The sequence below is a fragment of the Mytilus galloprovincialis genome, chromosome 4, assembly GCF_965363235.1.
Source record: "Mytilus galloprovincialis chromosome 4, xbMytGall1.hap1.1, whole genome shotgun sequence".
NCBI lineage: Eukaryota > Metazoa > Mollusca > Bivalvia > Mytilida > Mytilidae > Mytilus > Mytilus galloprovincialis.
This window is the reverse complement of record NC_134841.1, coordinates 56,340,052-56,355,881: the sequence shown is the minus strand read 5'-3', so window position 1 is coordinate 56,355,881 and position 15,830 is coordinate 56,340,052. Positions and strand designations below refer to the sequence as shown.

The 15,830-nt window shown below is 35.7% G+C and overlaps 1 protein-coding gene across 1 annotated transcript; it reads left to right on the top strand.

Annotated features, from left to right (window-relative positions):
- Positions 1-2,073: 2,073 nt before the first annotated feature.
- LOC143072493 (uncharacterized) lies at positions 2,074-8,899 on the top strand. Its single transcript, XM_076247433.1, has 5 exons — positions 2,074-2,198; positions 2,934-3,101; positions 3,342-3,500; positions 4,015-4,191; positions 7,425-8,899. Exons 2-5 carry the CDS (start codon positions 2,934-2,936, stop codon positions 8,631-8,633), a joined length of 1,713 nt encoding a protein of 570 aa, XP_076103548.1. The 5' UTR covers positions 2,074-2,198; the 3' UTR covers positions 8,634-8,899.
- Positions 8,900-15,830: the final 6,931 nt, after the last annotated feature.

Genomic DNA, 15,830 nt, shown 5'->3' with positions numbered 1-15,830 from the left:
GTTAACCTTAGCTATTTAGCTTCACATTGCACCTAGTGGCGAACAAAGTAGTTTTTATTAACATTTCCGTAAGGGTGGGGTAGGGTGTCCAACCCCAAATTTGGACCTAATTAAAAAAAAAAACAAGCCTAAGCACACCCTGGATTTTTTCTCAAGTAAACCTTAGCTATTCAGCTTCACATTGCACCTAGTGGCGAAATAAAGTATTTTTTATTAACATTTCCGTAAGGGTGGGGTAGGGTGTCCAACCCCAACTTTGGACGTAATTTAAAAAAAAATAAGCCTAAGCACACCCTTGATTTTTTCTCAAGTTAACCTTATCTATTCAGCTACCAGGCGCGTAGCTCCCTATACGCTAACACGCAGTTGCGTGCACATCGATTCGGCAAGCAAAAAAAAATATGCCAAAATAAAAATTTATAAATTAATTATGGTTAAAGGAAACACATATGTTGTCACTTTTTTAATTGATTAACTGTCATTAAATAACGGCATTTCAAAATAAACGTTTTATTGGAGATCATGTAAAAATCGGACAGTAACTTGTATCTTTTACCAGATTTGAATTTATTATACTCAGTCTACGTGTAGTTTCGGAGCACATTTTACAGAGTACGGAGCACATTTTACATAGTTTTACATAGTTTCGGAGCACATTTTACAGAGTACGGCTTATCTGTTTGCGATGCGTTGCACCAATCGACCATTAGATTTATCGAAACCCTTTGATATTATTGAAAATATGCCGAGGCATGTATTCGACAGACTACCATGCAGACCCAATCACCTTGAAAACACGCCAAAACAGCATTGGAAAATCTCATTATATTTTGCGATCACACACGTAGACCATATGATAATGGAATTGGAGAGTAGAGGGTGTCTGGTATTATCAGAAAATAGCTTCTTTGTGTCGTATCTACTTCCTCGTGTTGTAGGAAATATAACCAACGAATAATTCAGTACTCAACATTGTCTAAGACATACAAAATGACCTGGTATGTATTTGGCGGACAATTTCAATCGGGAGGTCGCTCGATTGAGAACACGTACGCTGGTTTATAACATCTCGCGAGTGCTACCATGCAGATCTATCAGTGTATTAAGTCTGTTGAAAATAAATGTACGATAAAAAATGAACAACGACAGGTTATTATCGCTAGCATAACTGCATATTGATCGGGATTTCAGTGTGAATGTTGACAAAGAAATAGAGAAGTTCGTTTCTGCTTAGACCTGAAGAGCAGATTTTGGTCAATGTTGAGTAAATTCTGTAATTAAAAAATGTGTTGTTTATGTATTAAATTATCCACATTGATTAACTCTATTCAGAAGATTCAAGTATTAATAGTTTTACGTTCATAAATTGTTTATAAGTCCTATCTACATGTAGCTCCTCTTTAAACCGTCCTATGACCGAAAACCAAAAAAACATTTTTCTGCATTAAAGGGTCCCAAAATTTTTTAGTTGCTTGCACATCGTTTTCTTCTAGCTACGCCCCTGGCTACACATTGCACCTAGTGGCGAAAAAAGTATATTTTGTTAACATTTCCGTCTGGGTGGGTTAGGGTGTCCTACCCCAACTTTGGACCTAATTTTAAAAAAACTAAGCCTAAGCACACCCTCGATTTTTTCTCAAGTAAACCTTAGCTATTCAACTATACATTACATCTAGTGGCGAAAAAAGTATTTTTTATTAACATTTCTGTAAGGATAGGGTAGGGTGTCCAACCCCAAGTTTAGACCTAATTTTAAAAAAATAAGCGTAAGCACACCCTGGATTTTTTCTCAAGTAAACCTTAGCTATTCAGCTTCAGATTGCACCTAGTGGCGGAAAAAGTATTTTTTATTAACATTTCTTGAAGGGTGGGGAAGGGTGACCGACCCCATCTTTGGACCTAATTTAAAAAAAAGTAAGCCTAAGCACACCCTGGATTTTTTCTCAAGTAAACCTTAGCTATTCAGCTTCACTTGCACCTAGTTGCGAACAAGGTATTTTTTATTAACATTTCCGTAAGGGTGGGGTAGGGTGTCCGACCCCAACTTTGGACCTAATTTTAAAAAAACTTAACCTCATTGGCCAATTAACTTAGGCGGAAGTCCATGTGATTCTGTCTCATTTGTTTAATATCCACTGAAGAGAGCGGACCGTGTCCTGACTGCTCAGGCCAAGTTGGCAACATACTTCATAGGAAAGGTATATATTTTTTATTTTAAATGGCAAGAGGCCATATGATATAAGAATGACAAGAGGTCATGTAATTTGAGAATAGCAATAGACATAATACATTTTTAAATGGGCAAGAGGCCATGAGATATGATACTGGAAAAATGGCGAGGGCCAAGGAGATGGTTTGATTTATTTGGAGATGGTAATATTTATTTTTTGATAAAGCAAGAGGTTTTGAGATATAATTGAAGAATAATGATAAGGGTTATAAGGTATAATTTGAAAAAATAACCAGGGCCAAGGAGATATAATAAATTTTAGATTGGCCGGAAAGTCCGACACCACGAGGTCGAGTGCGAAATAAATTATATCTATAGGACCAATGTTTTTTTTTTTTTTTTTAACATTTGTATTGTATTTATATTCTAAACTGGTTGATAAGATATGTTCATTTCATAGTTTCTCACGAAATTTAATGAGGTATAAAGATTTTCAACAATCCCGTCGTGGCGAAAGGTGCGCTCGACACGTGTTATCATAGATTTTATAAGATTTGATTTATATAATCAAATGATAGACACTTTTAAAAATGTTGTTTGTTTCTTTAAGATTATAATGATAAATAACATTTGCCTATGTTCGTTTATTATGTGTGGTACTTCAGATAGTTTTTAAAAAATGCCAAAAGGGGATTTCCCTCAACAGGTGCGCAAGGTCATTTGATGTCTAGACTAGTGTGTAGAGTTGTGTATTTATTTTCAGATGGTTTTACCCACGTGTTTGAAACGGAGGCACTCATTAAAAGGGGTACGGTTAGTGGCAGCTATTAAGAGAATAAGAGGAGGACAACCACAGGGCTTAAAGGAGTTTGCCCGTTTTCAAAAGGACAACAAATTGGATAATTTATCCATGGATGATCTGAGGCAACAGGTTTGTAGTACTATTAATCATTTCATTGTTTGACTTGATTTATCTTGCTACTATTTTAAAACCATTTATAGACAATCATATGCAAGTCAAGTGTTTTGTAATACATTATAAATAAACCAGTTTTATTTAAATTTAGCAAGGTTACTAGTACAAGAAGTAAAACAAAAGCTCTGTTGAGTTTTATTTGTCATTTTTTTTTTTTTTTTTTTTTTTTTTTTTTTTTTTTAAATTATTGATCAGGTTCTGGATTTAACTGGTGCAGAACTACAAGATTTACTTCAATTTGCCAATAGAGATAATACAGTTGAAGAAGCCAGGTGGGCCACACATTGTTTGATACTGTATGCAAATGAATATGGGCAACCTAGTGGACAAGATTTAACCCAGTCACAAGATCAAGTAAGTAATTTCTAGTCCTGCACTTTGAATGTAATGTCTTGGCTGGCAGATAAAATTAAATCTATTGAATTTTACATATACAATTCTGCACATTGACTAGGATGACAAGCTTAGAAGACAAATCAATGATCGCACTAGAGAATTTCTAAAATTGTATGCCAATGAGATAATAACCTAAGAAGTAATTGGACAATGCCATCATTTATGGTCTTTGTGTGGCCTTCACTTATGAGCAACAAATTGTACCACATAACGAGCATATAAAAATATAAAATTGTCTTGTTGGTTAATACATAATTACTTGTCTTACTGTGACGTAATCCATACTGGTTGAATCCAAGTATATGTTTATTCATATTTATAAATGAAAATATTGACAACACTGTGGTAATTTACATAGAATTTTGATATTAATAGTGATTCACTGGCATTGACTGGTGTTATGTAATGTGTGTTAATAATGATACCGGTTTTGTTTCTGTTTTTAAGACCGATTTTGTTTTCTGTTTTTAAGACTCCCACTACTAGTGCTAATCCTGTCACTGTGCAGATGAGTGGTGACATTGTGCAGAGTAGTGGTGACAACAACAACAATGGGACAAATAAAAGGAAGAGGGACGATTTGGAAGACAGGATTGCTAACTTAGAGAATACTACAAAAGAAGAAGTTGTTAAGAACTTAAAGGAGAAGGTGAGGACACTTTGTCTGCAAGATAATCCTAGTGATTCACTCATATTACTTACTCTGGAGGAACTTGCTAAAGCTGCAAGACGGGTTAATCATGATGATGCCGATACCTTTGAAGAGTTAACACGTCAGGCAAACCGACATCAATTAAAATTAGATATCTCTTCTTTGTGTTTGTCCGTACTGGGTGGTAAGGTTGCGGATGCAATCACAAAAGCTGTGTCGAAGTGTTTAAAGGAAAAGCAACCTGAAAAGGATACTACTCCAAAACCTGAAGATTCGCCATTGCATAATTTATACCCGCCATACCAGGCTCCTTGTATGTATCCATACAATGCTATGCCTTACTTGCAACCGCCATATCCAGGTGGCTTTAATAATAATTATAGGGGTAGACCCCGAAATTCTGGAAATTTTGGAAATTCTGGAATACGTCAGAGAGGTGCTTGTCTGTTTTGCGAGAGTACAAGTCATCAGATAAGAGACTGTGACAAAATGAAGGCTGCAAAGGGAAAATAATGTTTTTCGTATATTTGTATGTTCAGTTAATTGGGGAATTTTAATTTATTGTGAAATATTTTGTTTTTTATTTTATTTTATTTTTCTCTATTTGAAATGTCTTCATTTACAATTCAAGGGTCACTGATACCCTAGTGGTTCTACATGTTCCACGTGGATTGTAGGTGAAGGGGTTTCTCCTTAAAGTGCTCTTATGTTGGTTCTTGGATATAGAGAGAGTTTTATTTTCTCTTCAGAATAGTAATACATTGGGAAGTTTAAATTCATTCAACATTCATGTTCCAGAATGGGAAATGGAAAGTGGTTTTAATCCCGAAAAGGTACAAGTACGCCAAGAACCAGCATGGGTAACACTTGGAGGTGAAACTCCTTCACTTACAACACACGTTCCTTCGGCTGAAGAAGTTCTGAATGGTGCATGTGGTGTTCATTTTGATAGTGGGACTTTTCCTTTGCGTGATCCTGATCTTTTTCTAAGCGGTCAGATTCATCACCATTTGTCTAACTGGAAAGATATTCTAGTAGGGACAGATGATAAAGATATACTAAAATGGCTTATAAATGGGGTTGATGCTACAGATTTTTTCAGATACTTTAAAGGAAATTTTAAGGGTCGTTTCTATGATTCGGATATCCCTCCAAATCAATATTTTCAAAATTCAAAAATTTTTAAGCAACATGTTGATTTTATTTCAAAAGAATTATGCGAGAAAATTGCTATGGGTTCAGTTAAGCTGTTGGGAGCAGTTGGTGAATGTGAACCCCCTAGAATAGTAATGCCACTTACAGTCGAACCCAGCAAGCCACGTTTATGCCATGATGAACGTTTTTTAAATTTGTGGGTGAAAGATTTACCATTTCATCTTGAAACTTTGAAAGATATTCCTAGATTAGTACAGAAAGATGCATTAATGGTAACATATGATGAAAAGTCAGGTTATGACCATGTTAAACTTAGTCAACATTCATTTACATATTTTGGTATTCAGTTTGGGGGATTTTACATGACTTACACAACATTGCCCTTTGGTTGGAAAGCAAGCCCATTCATATACCAGTCAATAGGGATGTGTGTAACATCATATTTAAGAAAATTAAATGTACTGAATACATTATATATTGATGATAGGTTTTCAGTAACTCGAGGGGGCCCATTGCAGTCTAGTGAGGAGAAAGAGTTCGAAGGTAGGAGGTTGGTTTATGTTATGCTGGAGGTTTTGACAAGGTTAGGGTATACTCTTTCGCTTAAGAAGTGTTCATTGGTTCCAGAATTTTGTAAGAAATTTCTTGGTTTTTTCGTTGATTCGGAAAAGCAAGCATTTATTTTACCAGGGGATAAGCGGAAAAAATTTATTGAGTTGCGTGAATTTATTTTGTCTTCTAAGGAGGTAGACTTGAGAACTTTACAAAGGTTTTCTGGAAAGTGTATTAGTATGCAATTAGCTGTACCTGGCTGTAAGCTTTTTTGCAGGGAGGTGAATGCTGCTATTTCTGTTTGTACTAAATGTAGTAGGCCTGTTAGGGTATTTGGACCTCTTAAAGAGGAGATTGAATATTGGAAATTTTTGGACAAATGGGAAGGCTTCTCAAAATGGAGACCAGAATTTCATAATAAGATTGACATGGTTACAGACTCTTCAGGTTATAGATATGGGGCACTTGTGAATTTAGGTGACAACCATTTGACTATGGGTGATTATTGGTTGGCTGATGATACTAGACCTATTCATGAAAAGGAGGCTGAAGCCATTTTGAAGGCATTGCAATCTTTGGGAAAATCTTTATTAGACTCTCGGGTTGATGTATTAACTGATAGCATGGCGGTAATAGGAGCCTGGAATAGTCAAGGGAGCAAATGTCCGGCCTTGAATTGTATTATGAAGGATATATTTCAGTTGGTCGCTGGGCAAAATGTTGATTTGCATCTAAGTTTTGTTCCATCTGAACTGAATAAGGCTGATGGTCCTTCTAGAATTTTGAACACGGCTGATACTATGTTGAGTAATGCTTCATGGGTTTTAGTTGATTCTCGATTTGGTCCACATACTGTTGATCTTATGTCTTTAGACTCGAATGTAATGCAATCAGTAGACAGTAGGCCACTTAGACATTTTACCCCATGGTTAACACCAGAAACCTCTGGTGTTAATGTGTTTTCCCAAGATTTAAAGGCAGAATCTAATATGTATGTATATCCACCCTATGTATTGATTTTTCCTTTGCTATGTTTTTTGAAGGAACAGTCAGTTTCTTGCACAGTTGTGGTACCTGAACTTTATCCAGTTCCTATGTGGTGGCCAATGTTGACTAGTTGTTCATCAACCTCCATTCTTCTAGGAGCTAGGGGTCAAAAAGGGGTTGTCAAAGCACCTTCAAGGAAAGGCTTTGTTGTTGATGAATTTGGTTTAAGATGGCCATTGTGGGCATTCAGAGTTTCTTTTTCTTGATCTTATTTTTGTTTATATTTCATGTGAAGTAATACATCTGTAATACGGATATTTCAAGTGAACTTAAAATGAATTGAATGTTTTTGTATAATTTTAATGTACCAGTGTTGCTAATCTTTTCATTTATGAAAAATATGTATATTGTTATTGGGTAATGCATGTGCATTGTATTTCTTTTGAGGTTATAAGTCCTATTAAGATATTTTCAATTTTTAATTGTTAAATTTTTTGTCATTGACCTAAAAATGGACCTTATATTTGTCATTGCAGATAAATAGTGACATTGATTTGGAAAAAATTGAGGGAAGAATGGACGAGTTAGATAAACGAATAACTTGTTCATCAGGTCACAAGAGGAAGAAAAGTTTTCAAGGTTCTTTTCTCCAATTTCTCCAAGATTTAGATTGCAAACATTTGTCAGTTTGTACACCTGATGATATTCGAAGATTTTTAATTTGGAAGGATTTTTCTGGAAAAACTACTATTCACGGTGTTCATTGCAAACATTTAGGCCAAAAGGGGGAGTTTGACTGTTTTTGTCCAAAACGACTGGCTTCCGGTACAGTTGAAGGGGTGATTAATCAATTGGTTAATATATTTGATGATAATGGCTTTGGGAGATATTGGGACATTTTTTCTAAGTCTGGTAACCCTGCTTGTGCCCCCATAGTAAAAGAATATCTTAAACTAATCAGGGAAGAACAAGCCAGTGCACATGTATTGCCAAAACAAGCTAAGCCTATATTTTTATCAAAAATTAAGGCAATGTGTTCATACATTGATAGGGAAATTAAAAGCCTTGGTCTGTCATTACGGGAGAGGTATATTCTGTATAGAGATAGAGCTTGGATGAAACTACAATTTTTTGCAGGTGATAGGGCTAGTGACCTTTCTTTAGTTGTTGCTCAGGAGGTAAAAGTATTAAATGATAATAGTGGCTTGGTTTTTCAACATACGTTTGGAAAGACACTCCGAGGTGATAAGGGAAAGAGTAATACATTTGTTATTAAAAAGTGTGATGACTTGTCTATTTGTCCTGTACAAGGTCTGCTTGATTATGTTAATTTTTGCCAAGTCAGTACAGTTGATATGTCAGTAGGTTATTTGTTCAGAATAGTTTCTGAAAAAGGCAGAGTGTTGGATAAGGCTGTCAATTACTCTGTCATGTATGAGAGATTGCGTTATTACTTATCACTGTTGGGAATTTATGAAGGAGAAACCCCCCATAGCTTTCGATCAGGTTGTGCAGTTACCATGGCTTTATCAGGGGCAGCTGAAAATGTAGACCAGGCAATGAAACATATTGGTTGGTTTGGCAGAACAAGTGCCGAGTACTATAGTAGAATTCATACATTAGTTGATGCAGGCAGTATTGCATTGAGATTATCTCAAGTTGCAAATGGGTCTGAAAATATTGAAACTGTATTTAAAGAACAAGCTGACTATTCTAGTTTAGTTCATGTTTTTAACAAAGAGTAAAAGTAATCTTAATTGTGATCTAGCCCTAAGATTGAGGAAGTTTAATGAAGTATTTGCACCATATTCATTGTACTTGCATTGGTAATTAAAAATGTTTTCATCGTAACTATCATTTTGATAAGTTTTATTTGAATAATTGAAATTGCACAAGTTATTATTGTTAAATTTATAAAATACCCATGCATACATTTTGTGAATCTAAGAGCAATGTATAATTATGTTATCTGTACAACACTTGTTATGTAATAAATAATATTAAGAAAGAAGATATGTTTTATTTTGAGTTTTGGGAAGAGGCATTATACTGTATTTGAGATTTTGGGTTTCATCTTCAGGAAGTCTGTAGAGTTTCTGCTACCCATAACTTAATGGAACTGTAGCAAGAAGATATTGGACACTGAGGATATGGTCATAACCTCATTGGCCAATTAACTTAGGCGGAAGTCCATGTGATTCTGTCTCATTTGTTTAATATCCACTCAATGAGGAGGCAAACGTTTGACAGAATAGGCAACGTTTGTACTGTAATGTATGTTTATAGCCTGCAAGTGAAGTTATTTTAATCCCACCTCATCCCACCCATTGTCTGTTTATAGTCGTGTGGTACCAAAATGTGATATACAGGATTGTATGTGAAATGTTGAGTTATTTTTGTTTTTAATTTATTCAATGCAGAGGCACTACAAGTCCTTCTAGTCTTTGATGTTTATTGTCCATCATAATAGGAGTTGAACAATAGACATGATAGAAATCATGACACCTAATTGCTAATTTCATGACATAGACTTGATTGGTTTTGTTATACTGAGTCATTTGGATTGTTGTTTGCTTAAAAGTTAAGCATTGTCTTGTTTAGAATCTATAGGAAAGGTATATCCCCATTTTGGTACTCCAGGAGTGTTCGATATCATCTCACACCAGTTCCCTGCAGAGTTTCTGCTACCCATAACTTAATGGAACTGTAGCAAGAAGATATTGGACACTGAGGATATGGTCAAATCCTAAGCACACCCTGGATTTTTTCTCAAGTTAACCTTACCTATTCAGCTATACATTGCACCTAGTTGCGCAAAAACTAATTTTTTATGAACATTTCCGTAAGGGTGGGGTAGGGTGTTCGACCCCAACTTTGGACCTAATTTATAAAAAAAAAACTAAGCCTAAGCACACCCTGGATTTTTTCTCAAGCAAACCTTAGCTATTCAGCTATACATTGCACCTAGTGGCGAAAAACGTATTTTTTATTAATATTTCCGTAAGGGTGGGGTAGGGTGTCCAACCCCAAATTTGGACCTAATTAAAAAAAATACTAAGCCTAAGTACACCCTGGATTTTTTCTCAAGTAAACCATAGCTATTCAGTTTGACATTGCACCTAGTGGCGAAAAAAGCATTTTTTATTAACATTTTCGTCAGATGGGGTAGGGTGTGTTATCCCAACTTTGGACCTAATTTTAAAAAAAACAAAGCCTATTAGGCACACCCTAGATTTTTTCTGAAGTAAACTTTAGCTATTCAGCTTCACATTGCACCTAATGGCGATTTTGTTTTTTATTAACATTTCCGTAAGGGTGGGGTAGGGTGTCCGACCCCAACTTTGGACCTAATTTAAAAAAAAAACTAAGCCTAAGCACACCCTGGATTTTTTTTTTCAAGTAAACCTTAGCTATTGAACTTCACATTGCACCTAGTGGCAAAAAAAGTATTTTTTATTAACATTTCCGGAAGGGTGGGGTAGTTTGTTCGACCCCAACTTTGGACCTAATTTAAAAAAAAAAACTAAGCATAAGCACACCCTGGATTTTTTCTCAAGTTAACCTTAGCTATTCAGCTTCACATTGCACCTAGTGGCGAAAAAAGTATTTTTTATTAACATTTCCGTAAGGGTGGGGTAGGGTGTTCGACTCCAACTTTGGACCTAATTAAAAAAAACACTAAGCCTAAGCACACCCTGGATTTTTTCTCAAGTAAACCTTAGCTATTTAGCTTCACATTGCACCTAGTGGCGAACAAAGTAGTTTTTATTAACATTTCCGTAAGGGTGGGGTAGGGTGTCCAACCCCAAATTTGGACGTAATTTAAAAAAAAATAAGCCTAAGCACACCCTTGATTTTTTCTCAAGTTAACCTTATCTATTCAGCTACACATTGCACCTAGTGGCGAAAAAAGTATATTTTGTTGACATTTCCGTAAGGGTGGGGTAGGGTGTCCGACCCCAACTTTGGACCTAATTTTAAAAAAACTAAGCCTAAGCACACCCTCGATTTTTTCTCAAGTAAACCTTAGCTATTCAACTATACATTACATCTAGTGGCGAAAAAAGTATTTTTTATTAACATTTCTGTAAGGATAGGGTAGGGTGTCCAACCCCAAGTTTAGACCTAATTTTAAAAAAATAAGCGTAAGCACACCCTGGATTTTTTCTCAAGTAAACCTTAGCTATTCAGCTTCACATTGCACCTAGTGGCGGAAAAAGTATTTTTTATTAACATTTCTTGAAGGGTGGGGAAGGGTGACCGACCCCATCTTTGGACCTAATTTAAAAAAAAAGTAAGCCTAAGCACACCCTGGATTTTTTCTCAAGTAAACCTTAGCTATTCAGCTTCACTTGCACCTAGTTGCGAAAAAGGTATTTTTTATTAACATTTCCGTAAGGGTGGGGTAGGGTGTCCGACCCCAACTTTGGACCTAATTTTAAAAAAACTAATCCTAAGCACACCCTGGATTTTTTCTCAAGTTAACCTTACCTATTCAGCTATACATTGCACCTAGTTGCGCAAAAACTAATTTTTTATGAACATTTCCGTAAGGGTGGGGTAGGGTGTTGGACCCCAACTTTGGACCTAATTTATAAAAAAAAACTAAGCCTAAGCACACCCTGGATTTTTCTCAAGCAAACCTTAGCTATTCAGCTATACATTGCACCTAGTGGCGAAAAACGTATTTTTTATTAATATTTCCGTAAGGGTGGGGTAGGGTGTCCAACCCCAACTTTAGACCTAATTTTAAAAAAAATAAGCGTAAGCACACCCTGGATTTTTTTTCAAGTAAACCTTAGCTATTCAGCTTCACATTGTACCTAGTGGCGAAAAAGTATTTTTTTTAACATTTCCGTAAGGGTGGGGTAGGGTGTCCGACCCCAACTTTGGACCTAATTTAAAAAAAAATAAGCCTAAGCACACCCTCAATTTTTTCTCAAGTAAACCTTAGCTATTCAGCTTCACATTGCACCTAGTGGCGAAAAAAAGTATTTTTTATTAACATTTCCAGAAGAGTTGGGTAGAGTGTCCGACCCCAACTTTGGACCTAATTTTAAAAAAAACTAAGCCGAAGCAAACCCTGGATTTTTTCTCAAGTAAACCTTAGCTATTCAGCTTCACATTGCACCTAGTGGCGAAAAAAAGTATTTTTTATTGATATTTCCGTAAGGGTGGGGTAGGGTGTCCGACGCCACCTTCGAGCCTAATTTAAAAAAAAAAAGCTTAGGCACACCCTGGATTTTTTCTCAAGTAAACCTTAGCTATTCACCTTCACATTGCACCTAGTGGCGAAAAAAGTATTTTTTATTAACATTTCCGGAAGGGTGGGGTAGGGTGACCGACCCCATCTTTGGACCTAATTAAAAAAAAAAAAGTAAACCTAAGCACAGCCTGGATTTTTTCTCAAGTAAAACTTAGCTATTCAGCTTCACATTGCACCTAGTTGCGAAAAAAGTATTTTTATTAACATTTCCGTAAGGGTGGGGTAGGGTGTCCGACCCCAACTTTGAACCTAATTTAAAAAAAAAAGCTTAGGCACACCCTGGATTTTTTCTCAAGTAAACCTTAGCTATTCAGCTTCGCATTGCACCTAGTGGCGAAAACAGTATTTTTTATTAACATTTCCGGAAGAGTAGGGTAGGGTGACCGACCCCATCTTTGGACCTAATTTAAAAAAAAAGTAAGCCTAAGCACACCCTGGATTTTTTCTCAAGTAAAACTTAGCTATTCAGCTTCACATTTAGTTCGGCGGCATATTGTGCACATCCTGCTACAAGCATGAAATTTGTCATAGACCTTCCTCAACTATTACTCTTTTATTTCAGATAGGGAGGCAATTGAAAATGTCTCACTTCCGATAAAATTTAAAATGGCGGATATCATACTTAAATCAGCCCTATATCGAAGGCTAGTATGTGAAAAGGTGTTATTATCATGTTACTAACATACTATTGGGTACCAACCTTTGTTAGATACTACTTTTGAATATATGATATAGACAAGATGTCTTCAAAAACCCTACTTCCGGTAAAATCCAACTTGGCGGATATAGTACTAGAATAAGCTTATTTCTAGGGAGGGTATTAAATGTGTTTTAATGTATTACTACTATTTTAACATTGGGCAGGAACCTTTCTTTTGTGCTTTTCATGGATACAACGTATAAGACATATCCCTTTAAAAACCTTACTTCCGGTAATATTCAGAATGGCGGACATAGAAATATCGATTTTCTATTTTAATAATTTTTTTCAAAATGTAAAGAAAATGTTTTTTGTTGTTATTTTTTGCTTGTTATTAAACTATTGGCCTCTGGTTATGCTCAAAACCAGTAATTTTATTCTGTTGTTGATTTTTTTTAAAACACACTTCCGGTGAAAAAAACCCGCCAAATATGGTGTAAATTTCAAAAATGAGTCCTCAATCCATATCTTTTTGATTTAGAGTTTTAGATGGATTGGCTAAAACAAAATAAAATTACTGAAGTACTAAAACATTTTTCAAATTACTACTAGTTGGCTCAAAAGACATGTTTATCCAAAGTCACAACACATGAAAACAAAGCAGTGCGCGGGAGACCCGATTTTTCACATTAACATCGACCGAGACATCCTCTGTACGGACTGTACCTGTATCGTTATCTGTATGAATACGTTGTCGATACCAATTATGGCTTTAATATAACGGTTTAAGAGAGCGCCGCCGATTTATTGACGAGACGTAAGCAGATTTGACGCTCTCTACACTTGATGCGCGCATTACAGTGTCGTCTAGCTGATTTGACGCGATCACTGTCTTTACAAAGAATGAGTTTGAGTATTGTGGTGTTTTTCTAAACACTGAGAGTGATTCTGTACTTGATTTTTCACAATATTTGTTGCGTGGTATTCTTCGAACCTTTTAGCAGTTATATTTCTCTTTGAACGTGCTTTAAGAGTCAATTACAAGCTCGTCCCCTTTAACACTTGCCTTAGTATATTGCACGTTTTACATACTGGAAAAAACTACACCAAGTTGAGAGAATACCCTCAATTAGTCTTCCCTTTTGCGCAAATAGTTATTTTCTTTATTCGTTAACCATGTTAACCCCATCTGATAGGTTTGTGTGATCTTACAGTTAAACCTCGGTGATTTAGGTTGATTAATCATCATTCTTTATATGTCAAAGTAACATCTCCAGGTGCCATCAATGTCTCCCACACAGTCTTTTTTCCCTTTTCAAGCATTCAGAGAACCATATCATAACTGGTAAACCCATGGATCACAATAAGTGTGTGTAATCACTCATTGCCAGATGCATTTGAAAGGTCATTGATATATATTTATCCACAGCTTTTTGCCCTCCCAAACACAATCCATAGTTCGTCTACCCTTGTCACGGAATAGCAAAACAGTAGCGACTATTCGAATCATGACTCGTGCAATTTCGTGTTTCATTGCATCAGACACATGCACCATGATTCTATTGTCAGCCTCTTAATGTGAACATGGTGATAAACTTAAAATACATCTCGAGGTAGATAAGATAGAATATCCTGAGCATTTGTTATAAGAAGCAAAAGCTACTTTTAGGGAAAAGGCGAATCCAGAGTCAAAACAAGATTACGACAATAAGAAAAAACTTTTAAGTTTTCATTCGCAACAGCTAGCTCAATATATTTGAGGAAAAGTTAGCTGTAGCAACAATTGTCAGGATATTCTGTGTTATCCACCACATGGTGGTGTTTCAATCTTAGCATCATGTTCACGTGAAGAGGCTGACACTTGAATCAAGATGCATGTGTCTGAAACAGTAAAACACAGATTTAACTGAGCCATTACTTGAACAGTCGATACTGATGTTGCTGTCATTGCTGTTTCGCTTTTCAGTGACATAGGGGCAGACAAACTATGGCTTGCTTTTGGAAGTGTAAAAAGCTTTAGATATATATCTATCCATGACCTTTCAAATAATCTAGGCATTGAGAGTTGACACGTCTGCTGGAAAAGGAACTGCGTTGGTGATATGGTTGGTGTTTAAAGATGTGACTCTATCATTTAGAATGATGATTGATCAGCCAACATCACCAGAAATGGATTTGACAATGTCATTGATAGAACGATACGTGGTTTTGTTGTGATATCAAACGAACGTTTCAGATGGGGTAAACGAAGCATTAAAAACTGTGTTTTCGGAAGAGGAAATGCTTAAAGGGAAACTTAGCAAAAAAATCAAAAATTGATATTATGTTCATTCTGTATAAAAATGCTCAAATTCATAGATATTAAAGTTTTATTCCGCTAGATAAGCGATCACCATCGATTTTAAATTTAGAGTATCAATTCTCTGCGTTCTGCCATTTTGTCTTCTTTCTCGATCAATAACAACGATATGTCTATAAACCACAAAGGAACAAAACGACAGTAACCGATGTAGTCGTAATTGCGTGTCGATATCTTGTCACTCGTACGGTTGTTTTATCCGACTAACTAACTTGATACGGAAAATATTCTTATTTTTTTTTAATTACCATGGTCTGTTGTTTTTAAACTGTTAATATTGGAATTAGGTAAAAAGTCAAAGTTGAAATCATAAATAAGTGTTCCGTGAAAATTGTTTTCGAAAATCTAATTTGTTCATAATTCTTTAAAGTAATAAACTTTTTTCAAATAAATTCTGATCTTCCTTCATCTGATCACTAGCATGGCTAAAGGTATTACTTCCAAAGGTATTGTGAGGGGTGTGAGGTGACACGTCCAGGTATTCAAGCGATTTCCTGTCGGGCTTGCAAGTTCATGCATCGTTTCACTTCTGCAGGTATTGATCAGTGTACACGGCCGATAACTTATAACTTTCCATTTTAAACTATCAGATGTATAATATACAAGTCTGTCTTACTTGTCATTACTAAACTCGTACGCTTGTTTATAAATAACATTTCTGGTGTAAAGAATATTAT